Consider the following 12479-nt stretch of genomic DNA (forward strand, 5'->3'; position numbering starts at 1 on the left):
GATCCGAATGCCACCTCAATCTACGATCGCCTCGCTTTTTCCCCTTGAATTCCATACTCTCGATTAATTTACCGGGCAACATACAAACAGAGACACGAGGACGAAGATTCAAATACCCAGAAAGCAGCTTGACAATTCACAAGTTCAGGCCATAACCGAAAGGCCTTAATTGCGCCGAACCGCTTGATGATGTTTCGCAACAGGTATGTCGGCGCGGATTATCAAACGTGGATGGTGCGTCCTTTCGGGCTGCGGGTTGTGCTCATGCTTACCGATTTATTCAACCAAATAGAAAGAACTCCCAGAAGCCCGATGACGAACTCATCACGAGATTCCAGAAGACCTTCCAGGACGTTGTTCCTCCAGTCACCAGCCGCAATGCCGCGCGTTTTGGTCAGGTCCCCGTTGGACCGATTACTCCCGCTAGGTGAATACACACTGTTCCTCGCACACGGAGATGCAGCATTTCCCGGTGGAGTTTAATTGCCCATCGGTTCATAAGAATTCGCACCTCGGATTGGTCCTAAAAAACACAAGCTGACCCAACAAATCAATCACAGGTTGAGTATGGACGGCGATCTGAAACCCAACGATATCACACCGCGAGCTACACACGACATGCGCTTCGCGCAATCATATGTCGACCCCAATGCAGTATCATATATCAATCCGATGAACCCCCATGGCTACTATACTCCGAACTCTGGAGGGTTGGGAGCTGTGTATCATAGCCAGGCGGGGGACTTGCATACCCCTGGCATGGGTTTAAGCATGATTACCCCCCTGTCACTTCCCCAGCAGCTGTCTGCAACCACCATCAACGCCGATCCTGCAACCATGGGTCTCGAACACTTCAACCCGCATTTCCTCCCAACCCACTTCCATAATCCACAACCATTTGCTCAACCGGCGACCTTTGCACCTGGGGCATTTGTTCCAACTGATACAAGTTATGATACCATGGACGAATCCGTTGACGGAATGTCTTTGACCGACGTGGACATGCATGGTAACGCTACTACTCAATTCGTCCCGTCAGTGATTCAAGACGACCAGCTCAGCATCCACAACTCTGGCGAGAGGTGAGCTAGATTCCCTTCATCAGGCAAGACATTAGATCTAATCGGCGCAGTTTTCGCTACCATGTCACTTTGCGTGCTCCAACAGCAATGATCAATCACCAAGCTGAGATCCCCGTCACATATCTCAACAAGGGCCAAGCCTACTCAATCTCCGTTGTCGATTCGACACCACCACCGATGACCGGGCAACCGTTGAGATATCGGACCTACATCCGTGTGTCGTTCCAAGAAGAAGAGCAACGAGCTAAGCCAGGAGCTTGCTGGCAGCTGTGGAAGGAAGGACGAGGCTCCAATGAGGCGCATCAGCGCGGTGGCAAGCTGCAAGCGGTTGAGTACGTTGATCCGACTCAAGGAGGCGTGGAAGACCCGAAGAATCGTCAGATCCAGCTCGAAAGTGCATCGTTTGATGGCTTCTGTGTGACGTGGACTGCGAATCCGACGACCGGAATCTCGGACTGTGCCATCTCCGTCCGCTTCAACTTCCTGTCGACAGATTTCAGTCATTCCAAAGGCGTGAAGGGTATTCCGGTCAGATTGTGCGCGAAAACCGAGATGCTGTCGCCGGATGAAGTGGCGGCCGGCTCAGCCAAGGAGCCAGAAGTATGCTATTGCAAAGTGAAACTCTTCCGCGACCATGGAGCCGAGCGAAAGTTGTCCAATGACGTCGCCCATGTCAAGAAAACGATTGACAAGCTTCGACAGCAGATCACTCAGGCCGAGTTAGGAGCTGGCAACTATGGCAAGCGGAAGCGTAGCAGCGGCTCCGTCGCGCTCAAGGGAGGCGACCCCCGCCCTGCTAAGATCACAAAACACAAACGGACATGGTCCATGAGCTCACAGGATGGACCCGGCAAGATGTCATTGGAAGATGACTTGCATGCGAAACTCGCGCTGATGCAGGACATGTTCACTTCGACCCGGCCAGTGAGCATTTTAGGACTGCGGGGAGAGGAAGAGGATGATCCGGATCTATTCCCGGTTGCTTTGCCCGAGTCGCGCGAATTCATCAAGAGAGAAAACAGCCGCAGCTCTCGGTTCAGCATCGATGGAGCGTCGTTGCATGCCGTCTCGCCCAGCAGCAGCAGCATTTCACTAAACTCACCCTGCCACCCGCCGAACCCGCAGTCCAACCTCTATTACGACTCGGGGTATCATGGATCCATGAACAACTCTCGCGAAAATTCGCGCCCTTGCTCCGAAGCCATGGGTGAAAAGGTCCTGTTGAAGCATCCGGTCAAAGTTCAGAAGGTCGCCGGTAACGATAACCACGTCCCTGTGGGGTACATCGAAGCAGTCGACATCGATCCAACCTACAGACCCCCAACCGAGCGGCCCGTGAAACCAAGTAAGTTCCGCAAGATATGCCCCCCCCCCTGGGGCTACGATGCTAACCTGGAAACCAGTCGCATGCTTTTACGTCCGATTCCCGCGGAATGATCAGCCTCAGGATGATTATTACCGGGCCGTCTACCTAACGGAACGTACTGTGCGAGATCTCATGGAGAAGATCTCGATGAAGCAGCGGATCGATCCCCGACGAATCGTGCGGGTGCTCCATGTCAAGCAAAATGGTCTCAAGATCATGGTCGACGATGACGTCGTCCGTGAACTGCCAGATGGCCAGGACATGGTGGTTGAGATCTCCGAGACTTCCAGCTTCGAAAGTGCGGCTGCTGCAGGTGCCGAAAGCCCTAAGAGCGTTGAAGTCAAGCTGAGCTATTAATCTGTCTTAAGCTGATGGAAACATTCACGACCCTCTCAAATTCTTCGGCCACGTAAAACTTCCTCTTCATCCTCCATATCTTTTTTCCCACCTCTGAACTGCATACATGCCTTCTTGGGCTGGTCTTTTGACATCATTTCCTTTTTCTCCCTTTTAAGGGCGCCTGGTGCGTGGTGAAAAGGTACATTGCATTCATCCTTGAGTGATATACTTTTGCCATTTTTCTTGACTTCATTTGGAGTTCGGGGTTTTTATTGACTTACTCATCATTCATATTACCCTCCACGGTGGAGGGCGGGGGGCGTTGTATCAGGGAATAATACACGAGTTCCCTAGCAATGATACCCAGGCATTTTTCTGCATCTTGAATTGTTTTGTCGCGACTCTGTGCTATATGGTTTTCATGATATCCTAAACATGTCCGTTTTCCGACAACGTCTTCTGGGTTTGTTTTTCATTTTTTTGGGAATACACGACCTCGCATTTCTTCTGGTTGAGATTGGTTGGCTTGCCATTGTTCGAAGATCTGGTTGAGGTATGAGGAACACGAATAGATACCCTGTCCATTTTTGTCGGAAGTATTTTATCTGTTTTAATGGTTGATTAATTCCTCTGTGTGTTATCTCCACTCTTGCTGTTTTCTGGAAGATGAAAGCAGCTGTCTGATTTGATTTTGACTTTTGACACCTTCACATCTGGATGATGGTTCTTTTATTATGATTATCATCTACAAGACTGTCCTTCCCCGTGTTTTCTTGACGTGCGTGTTCCTGTTTGCTAGACAGGGTATCATCATATATGCCAGAGAAAGAAAATAACGAAAATACTATACATGGGACCGAACTCTCGGAACGAACGGATGTCCACCGGCCTTTTTTCTTTCTGGGTGATTCCATTTTGCAAACGCGACCCCATTTAGGGCCATCGGGATCGAGAGCCCAAGAGGCCGATGGGAGGCATCCCGGGCGTGCAAGCCAACGAACCGTCGGGAGATCAGAGGGGAACGTCGGTTTAAACTTTTCTAATTTGGGGATAGAGTGAATTACCGGAGGAGCCAGTCTACTGACATGGCGGGCGCCTCCTTGATCTTAGGGTAATGGTAATATATGTATTACCGTGCATAGTGTAGTTTTTCGGAATCTAGACTCCAGCTCCGTGTTTTGAGACTCCGTGATAGTTTTCGGGAGGAAAGCGACAGCCCGATGACATCATAGCCCCATTCCCCTGTCCATCCATTATCCACTGTTTACTGTTTACTGTCTTTCACCCCCATCACCCCCCATCGACCCCCATTTTCCGTCTTGCTTCTCCCCCGTGTGATGTGGGGCTTTTTTTTCCTCTTTGACTTTTCCCATCGGACCATCACCCGGTCGGTTCTGATAGCGTGCGCAACCGGGGACGTTTAACCTAAATCGTAAACCTCACGACAAAACCACGATCTGCTTCACACTTTTGGGGGGCTGGGGATTTTACCGGACGGACCGGCCGGGCAACTTTTGTGGTGTGTTTTTATGTGTTGGAATGTTCGGCCCCGAATGCCCACCAACGAGGCGTGGAGATTGAAATTTGCTTCTGGGCGGTTGTTTGTTATACTCAGGCACTAGGGGGTTCCCGGCAAGTTTCTTCCAGAAAACTTGGAAACCGGGAGGGACAACGTTTACATTCACATTCACCTTCACATTCCTTTTTCTCGGGGGGGGGGGGGGGAGGGAATGTGGATCTATGTGCAGACCTCAGACCTCTCTCTCCCCCTCCCCCACCACCACTGTCACTGTGTATCCTTTTTGGATAGAGTATTGGGTGATGCTATGTTTTCCAGGTTATTCGATGCGGTTCTTTTGTCTTGGTGGTTGGGTTTGTATACTTCGGGTAAGTCGGGGGTCCCGGGACCCGGGACTCACCTCGGCTATTTACCGATGGGTGAGTTATAGACTTGTAGACTTGCTTACCACCAGATTTACTCACACGTACGTGTTGTATTGGTGCTTTGAGGTCGGGAGCTTGGATTCCTACTTCTTCTGTTTTTCCCCTTTTCTTTTTCTATGCTGAGAGAGAGAGAGAGTGTGTGTGTGTGCGTGATTGATGGGGATGGATGTGAGGGGATTTTTCGGGGATCAGATCGGTGGGAAGGGGTTTGTGTGCTGTACTGTACTCTACGGTGATCGATCTATAGTCTCTTGGGTGGTTTTCGATTTGCTTTATGGATGGTATAGTATAGTATAGTTCCAGGAGAGGGGTGGGGGGGAGGTTAGGGATTGGCGGGCTAGGTACGGAGTAACTTGCTTACCTTCTTGCTTGATTGTCATTGAGGGGGATTAGAGGTTCGTTGGAGGTAAGTCCTGGAGTATAGGTTGGGCTAGGTTGGTGTGCTTTAGTCTCTGTCTCTCTTTGTCTTGCTGGGGATGTACCAGTACAGTACGTGTGTGTTTGTGTATGTCCCTTCCCCCAAAAGGACATGATTCTAGACCGACCCCCTCCACCGCCCAAATCCTACGTAGGTGTACACTTACACTGGACAGTCTCACAGCTCAGGGTCACTAGTCCACTACGTAACTTAGTGGCCGTTGTCCTCAAGAGGGGACAACCCTAACCGAGCAGAAGAAGAGGTAGATAAAAAGGTACCGTAACCAAAAACCCATCCAAACACAGATCCGTCAATCGGAAGACAGGAATTGAGGGTGTATACCGAGTCAAAACAAGGGAGTGCATCGTTCTAGCAGAAAGTCAATCTTCTGGGTTAAGAGTCAGCTGGACGGTAAGGCTGAAATTGGGGGGCCGGGGGGGGGGGGGAGGAATCGAATGGAATCGAAGTTCCTTCGATGTTGTTTTTTTTTGGGGGGGGGAGGAGGGTTCAATTTCGTGCCGATTGGTTCTTACGGGACTGGACTCTAATCTGGGAAATTTATGGGTACTGCTAGGTATGGTAAGTCATGCATGGTTTCAATGCATGTTGTACTCATCAGTAAGTTCAGGACATCAGGTTGAATGGTGGGTGGTCGAAAATGAGGTTCTAGACCGGGTCCCGTCTGTAGATAATCGGTCTTGTTGATGGTTTGGGTGGTTGATGGGCTTCGAGTGCGGGTGCGGGTGCGGTGTACAACTTCCTAAACAACCTTCGCGGAGCCACTAACTGGTTGATGCACTCTTTAGTCTGGACAATCAAGGTGGAGTCTTTTGCGGTTTTAGTGCCTGTCTCAGGGCGGACGCGGCGCGCTAGAGTTGCGTTTGTTGAAGTATCGCTTGGACTTCTTGGAATTTTTACGGTATCTACGGAGTACTCGTAGGCTATCTGGACTCGCAGTGTGGGACTGGACGGGCTGGGTTTGTTGGGGAGTCGACCTTGGGAGATACGGCCAGAAGGAAGGTCGGAGATCGGGGCAAGCGTCCCGACTTTCGTTCAGGGTCACTATGTTCTGCACCTTCCTGATCGAAGGTCGATGGAGGTGGAGGAGGAGGAGGAGGAGGAGGAGGAGGAGGATCGGTTCGAGATATCCCGGTCTATAAAGAACATGTCTTATGGAGTTTCGCTGATTATTCCGCGACCCTATCCTTGTAGAGGGTAAAGATTGTGTGGCTTTCTTCGGTTGGGAGTATGTATGTACAGTAGCAATGCGACAAATAAGTTAGATACTTCTACTATGTGGCCATGTGCCGAGGATGTCGGTGACGTCACCGCTAGGGCGCATGGGGCATGGCCGGCCTCCCGTCCTCGGTACCACATTGATTGGTCACTTTTTTTTTTTGGTTTGAAGTTCGGCTTTCGAATCCCCATAACGTACCAGTACGTACCACCCTTTGGACTCGAAGGTGGTACGGAGTACTGGTACCGGTACCGGTACCGGTACCTGATGGATCTCCATTTTCCGTTCATCTTCCTCTTCCTCTTCTGGGTTTCAACTTTCGAGAAGACAGATGGAACAGCTTTTGCCGGGCGGGCGGGCTCAGCATCTGGGATCGGGATCGACGTGTCGATGATCGAGTCAGAGGAACCTTCACGCTTATCATCTGCTTGTGTTCCAGACTTTGCGTACCAAAGGTTCGGCTCTTTTCTTTGTTTCTTTTCTGGGTGGTCCCCCCCTGGGGACGCGTAGTTACAGTATTCCTCAATCGAGTCAAGTCTACAGTGGGCTGGCTGGTTGGCTGGCTCCCGAGCCTCCTCCGTCAAACAAAAACAACCATTCCACCAATCACTGCGCTCGGAAACGATAATGCCGATCTCGTGGAGAAGAGGTACTGAGGTACTGATGTACTGATGTACTGTGTACCTCGTACAAAAATGCAATGAGGGGTTTTTTGTGGGAGTCTCGATTTGGGCATTGGTCTGGTTTCGGATTTCCGAGTTGGGGGGCCGCATCTGGTTCGATGCGAGGGAAAAGACGATCGATTTGTGTTTTTGTTTAGTCGGGTCGTGTGAGAGTTCGGGGGGGAAGGGATCTGAGCGGACGGTTTGTCTTGTCTGTCGTCTTCGTTCAGAAAGAGGAAGGTCGTTTGTTGGTCTATTCGGACTAGAGTTACATGTAGATGTACGGACTACTGTCGATACAACGACGAGGTCTCAGGTCTACCGGTAGGTGCTGGTCGTAGTGCATTGGAATGGGAATGGGAATGGGAAAGGGAAAGTGCTCAGTAGTTGGCGAGATCCGGTTTTCCCTGCTGTGTACTCTGGACAGGGAGAAGAAAACGAGTAGAAAAAGGAAGGTACTCCGTAGATTGAATGCTACAAACCCGAAAAACCAAAAAGATTTCGGCTCGGTCTGACACGTCCCCCCTTCCCTTCTCTCTTCGATCTGCTGTCCGCTCCTCCGCGAATTGTTTCTCATACTAGAACTCGCTCCCGGGGTGGAAAAAGAAAAAAAAAAAAAAAAAAGGTGGGAGCGGACAAGGGAAGGGGAAATTCCAGACCCCCCAAGAGAAGCGAGCGAGCGCAGCTGGACCTGAAAGTGACGTCATGAACTCGGTAGGGGGGCCCTTTTGCACCTCCGAAATGTACGATGTCGTCATACGCGCACTGCTAGTCCCTGTCAAGTTCCTTGGAAATCCGGACATAGTGCCGCTGCAACCCACCGATTTTTCCCCCCTCTGGTGGTGCTTGGGTCTCGGCGGCTGACTGAGAGAGAAAATGAATTCTCCACTCCACATACGGATCGTGCCGATGGGTGAGGGATGCTTTTCTTCTACTCCACTTGTGGTAATTTTCCACCTAATTTAGCGCCGTTTGGCCTGCAGGAAGGGCGGATTGGCGGTATTGGAATTACATACCATGCTTACACCGTACGAACGCCGAACCGCTGGGCGGTGGGTATCGTGGGTATCAGCTCGTATTGTCTTGGCCCAGGGCGCTCTGTGGTGCTGGAATGAATGCCTGAGGGTTCAAGACCAATGCTCACGGGATAAGATACTCAGAACCAGAGCACGAGACAGATTTGGCTGTCATGAGGTGTGCTGTGTTGTGAGCCAAGATCGCGCTAAGTAGGGGTAGTGATCATGGAGTAGGATCTGCTCGGCAGTCGGGAGGAGTAATCGACAGGGGAACAGAAAAATCAACTAGCCTACTAGTTCATGGGAAACCGAGATCAGTCAGCCGGCGCTTGTAGATTGGATTGATTGTTCTTCGCTAGGGCTGCACCTCATAGGGCGTTATCGATCTACCGGAAGCATCGGACACGAGGTGGTTGCTTGTCCTGGAACCACAGCGTCGGAAATAGAGTAACTTTCTTGTCAGATAGTGGTAACGTTCCTGGCGGGTTTTGGCTGCAAGTGCCGGGGAGGGTAGGTCTCGTTAGGCTTTAAGGTTGATTTTAAACGTGCGTGAAGAAACGTCGGGGGGGGAGGGGGGCAGACGAGACCGTTTTGCCACAGGAGATCGTGGACTGTCAGACTCTTCTGCTCGATCTCTGCTCGATCGTCCATTGATTGGTCGATCGGTCTTGGGGATAGTGACACTTGCAGCCGTGGGGACGGTAGCTTATCTGCAATAACCTCCGCAGCTAACGTTGCTGATCTACCGCGAAAGGAATTGGATATGTCGTCAAAGGGGAGGTTTCTATGGGAAGAACGACGAACAGTTCAAGGTCACTGGTCATAAGGGGAGGGTGGTGAAGAGAGGAACGATGGTGTCTGTATAGGAGTGGGTCGCCCCGGTTACTGCAAAGTTCTGTCACTCGGAATAGCTTCAGGCGTTGGGAGGAGCTCCGGAAGGTGAGCATTTTGCTGCGTGGCGGCGGGTTGATGCGTATACCCTTTCACCGGACACCACCCACCCTTTGTCGGGACCATGAAATGTGGTTGTCGATCATGGTTCTCTATTGTTGTTCTGGTGTAATGATCAATCGAGGCGCATAGCTGGCACATTCCTGACGTCCGGGCTCAGAAAGCAGGCCGATCAGACCTCCTGGTGATGGGAGCAGTGCCAACAATCGATCCCATGCATCCAGCCGTCAGAGCTGATACCGGCCAGCTCAAGCAGCTGGATATTCTAGACCGATCCAGGCCTTCCGTTTCTTTGTGATACGAGACTAGCTTGAAACCTCGTTGCGAACCGGCCAGCTATTCGTTGAGGAAAAGCTTTCCGTGCAGGATAAGACGGAGACGGATGCATACTGCCCTGTCATAGCTGTCATAAATAGTGGGGATTAGCGGCGACGGTAAGGAGGGGAGGTAACAAAAAGTACCAAATCCGTGGACGAGTTGACAAGTAATTGGGGGAGGTGCCCAGGTAGTCTCTGGCCGGTTCCTCCGAGAGCTTGGCCTGAGCCACAGGGGACAGGTTGCTAGAACGATCCCAGCAGGGAAAAAGAGGAGACGAGATCAGACAGACTCACCAGCCACTGCTGACGCACCATTGGTTAAGTTACCGCTGGGTTCTTCTGTTCGGCTGTGCCTGGTGGTTCCTCGTATGGTGCAGTGGCAGGGTTCTTTTGACCAGTTTGAGCTTAGCTGCCGTGCAGCTCGGCTGCTGTTAAGCTTATTCTTTTTGATCAAGTGGAGACGTACTCATAGGGTGGATGTATAGGATGGATGCATACGTTCGTCCAGTGACTGGAATTACAGAGGAGCGAAGTGTAAGCAGAGAGAGAGTAGAGCTATGTACACCAAGTACAGACAGTACTTTTGATCTATCGTGGAGGCCGCCTGCATGTGCATCGACAGTGCGCTTGACATCTGCAAGTGCTCAGTCTATAATTATCTCTCAGCTGGTGGGAATGCTGCAAGTCCTATGTCTCAATCCACTATAGAAACTGCAGTCCTCTCGTACATCTACACATTCTGATGCGGTTTCACTCAACCTTGAACAGCGTGCGCTCTCCTCCAGCCAGATCCGACATTGGCTGCGTGTCTGGGAGTGAATGAAAGCATGTCTCTCACTGTCTGCTGGTCATTGGCCGCCTCCCTCTCTTTGTGATACTCTCTCAGCTGCTTGGTGCTGTGCTTGGTGCCCCTTTCCTATTTGGGATCACCCATGATAACACGCACATTCACTGCGACACCTGACTTGCTGCTGTTGTTTATCTTCCCTCTTCTCTCCTCCGTCTTTTCTTCTTCCTCTTTCTCATCATCCTCCATCTCTTCATCCTCCATCTCTTCATCCTCCATCTCTTCTCCTCTCCATCTCCCCATTCTATCACCTCTCACGCTCGCTACCTCCATCCACACTCGTTCCAACTATCTCCAGCCCCAAGGCTCAAAACTTGACAACCTCGCTCGTTGATTTCATCATTCTCTCGCTCCAAGACCGTAATCCCACTTCTTCTTATCAAAATGTTCGCCCCTTTCAAGGTTGCGGTCTTGTTGACCGTCTGCATCCTCGCAACCCTGACTCTGGCTTCCGGTAAGTGCCCTCCGACCAACATTATCAAAGACTTCAGCTGACACTCTACCAGAAAACGTTGGTGCCGTTGAAACCGTGCATGACGATGAGTCCTTCATTGCCATTCCTCTTGGTAAGTCATCCAAGCTCAGGAAGCAGTCGAGAGTCAGCTGTTCTGACCACTCTACCACCGCAGCCATGCATGAGCACGATCCCCGCGACGGTATGTTCTCCTCCCTCGTTCGTCAAAGCCTTTAGCGTAGCTTCTAACTCCTGTCGTTCTCATAGTGACCATCATCAAAACCATCTGTGAGACTTCGACCTCGGTGATCTCCACTACTGGTCCCGCGAACCCACCCGCGACGGGCACCACCGGGCTCCCTCCTGCCAACCCCACTAGTCAGTCCTCGAGTCACTCGGAATCCCAGAGTGCTCCTCCCGCTCCCACTACTGTGCCTGGTACTGTGGTGCAGCCTCCTGTGACTTCGAAGCCCGAGGGAGTTTCTCCTACCTCGGTGCCTGGCACTACTGGACAGACTCCTGCGCAGCCGCCCGTGACTTCGAAGACCGAGGCAGCTCCCAGCCCAACCTCAAACACCAAGGAGACTTCTAGTCTGCCCAGCACCAGTGCCTCTCACTCGGCTTCCCCTGTCTCCTCTAGTACGCAGGACATCACCCACTCAGCTACCACTCTGACCACCGCTTCTGGTACTGGTACTTCGGCCGCCAGTGGCACTCATACCACCGCGCCCCCTTCGAGCGAGGCTTCCGGTAATGGTGGCATGCGTGCTGCTCTTCTGGCCTTCGCGGCAACTTTCCTTATCTTCTTCAGTATCTAAGAGGTTCTTTTCACGCTCTAGTGCTATTTCATCAGTGGCTCATGCACAGGGGGACTCGGGCACGGACACTCTGTGTGACTGAGCCTGTCCCCCTTGCTGTCGGACACCTGGTGCTTCTATTTTCTCTTTATTTGTCTCATGTCGGGACGCAAGGCGTAACGTGTGCCGCTCCCAAGATTATTTCTGCTGTCACTTGCTATTGAAGCGGTTGGTCGCCGCCTAAATTAATCTGCGAAAAAGTCTTCAGACCTTGACGTTGCTCGCACAGTAATCCGTTGCTACCATGGGTATCTCCTAAATAATAAACATACATGGCCTAGTCGCGTCCTCCTCCTAGAAGCCATACTGATGAGTTGACGTACTCGACCACCGCCACCTCGGCCATGGCTACCCCTCCATCCCAACAGCTGCAGGACGTTAGGGGGTTGTAGCTGTGAAGCTTTAGGGCATTACTTGATGTTAGGATCGTTGTCTCAGCATTCAGCCGCCCACCCAAAGCCAACCTGAGCGAAGGGCAAACTTGAGTCGAGAATCCTCACCGACCCCTCATTCAAGAGGAGCATCCCCCATGCACGAGACTAAGACAGCCTGCCTGCCCATCTGCCCACCTGCCTCTCCTCTACACCTACCTACGCGTCCGCATCCCCAATGGCCTCCAGCTCCTTGGCGAGCGTACAGATGCGACAGCCCTCACCGACCCGGTCGCGCAGCAGCCGCGCGGTCGTGACCTTGGGGCCGACCGTCCTCGCCGTCGCCGTCGAAATGTCCTCGAGGGTGATGGTGCGCGACGGCGAGAACGGCCGCGGCGTGTGCACCGCCGACCGGCTGTAGGGGGTGGTGGGACTGCTGCTGGTGTTCGTGGACGTTTGGTGGATGTGCGACAGGTGGAAGACATGGCCGCAGGCGAAACCGACGAGGATTTCTTTTTCTGTTGTGTGGTGAAACGGATATGAGCATTGCTTTGAACGATTTCTTTTTGATTTGGTGTTGGGTTCTGGTTGGGGGATGGGTAGTGTTTGTTTTGGTTG

General features: G+C 51.9%; 3 protein-coding genes across 3 annotated transcripts; 2 read left to right on the plus strand and 1 right to left on the minus strand.

Annotated features, from left to right (window-relative positions):
* The first annotated feature begins 485 nt into the window (after nt 1-485).
* BO86DRAFT_89734 (grainyhead-like protein) lies at nt 486-3204 on the plus strand. Its single transcript, XM_025677769.1, has 3 exons — nt 486-1082; nt 1133-2427; nt 2486-3204. The coding sequence occupies exons 1-3, from the start codon at nt 568-570 to the stop codon at nt 2803-2805; spliced, it is 2130 nt and encodes a 709-aa protein (XP_025528047.1). The 5' UTR covers nt 486-567; the 3' UTR covers nt 2806-3204.
* A 7359-nt stretch (nt 3205-10563) lies between these two features.
* BO86DRAFT_379125 (uncharacterized protein) lies at nt 10564-11451 on the plus strand (the record flags this gene model as incomplete). The annotated part of the gene is made up of 4 exons (XM_025670659.1): nt 10564-10633; nt 10686-10745; nt 10809-10835; nt 10901-11451. 4 exons carry the CDS (start codon nt 10564-10566, stop codon nt 11449-11451), a joined length of 708 nt encoding a protein of 235 aa, XP_025528048.1.
* Nucleotides 11452-12080: 629 nt separating this feature from the next.
* BO86DRAFT_399394 (uncharacterized protein) lies at nt 12081-12371 on the minus strand (the record flags this gene model as incomplete). The annotated part of the gene is made up of 1 exon (XM_025673621.1): nt 12081-12371. A coding segment is annotated over one exon (291 nt), but the record flags the coding sequence as incomplete, so codon positions are not given.
* Between the last annotated feature and the right edge of the window lie 108 nt (nt 12372-12479).

Source organism: Aspergillus japonicus (genome assembly GCF_003184785.1).
Source record: "Aspergillus japonicus CBS 114.51 unplaced genomic scaffold BO86scaffold_22, whole genome shotgun sequence".
NCBI lineage: Eukaryota > Fungi > Ascomycota > Eurotiomycetes > Eurotiales > Aspergillaceae > Aspergillus > Aspergillus japonicus.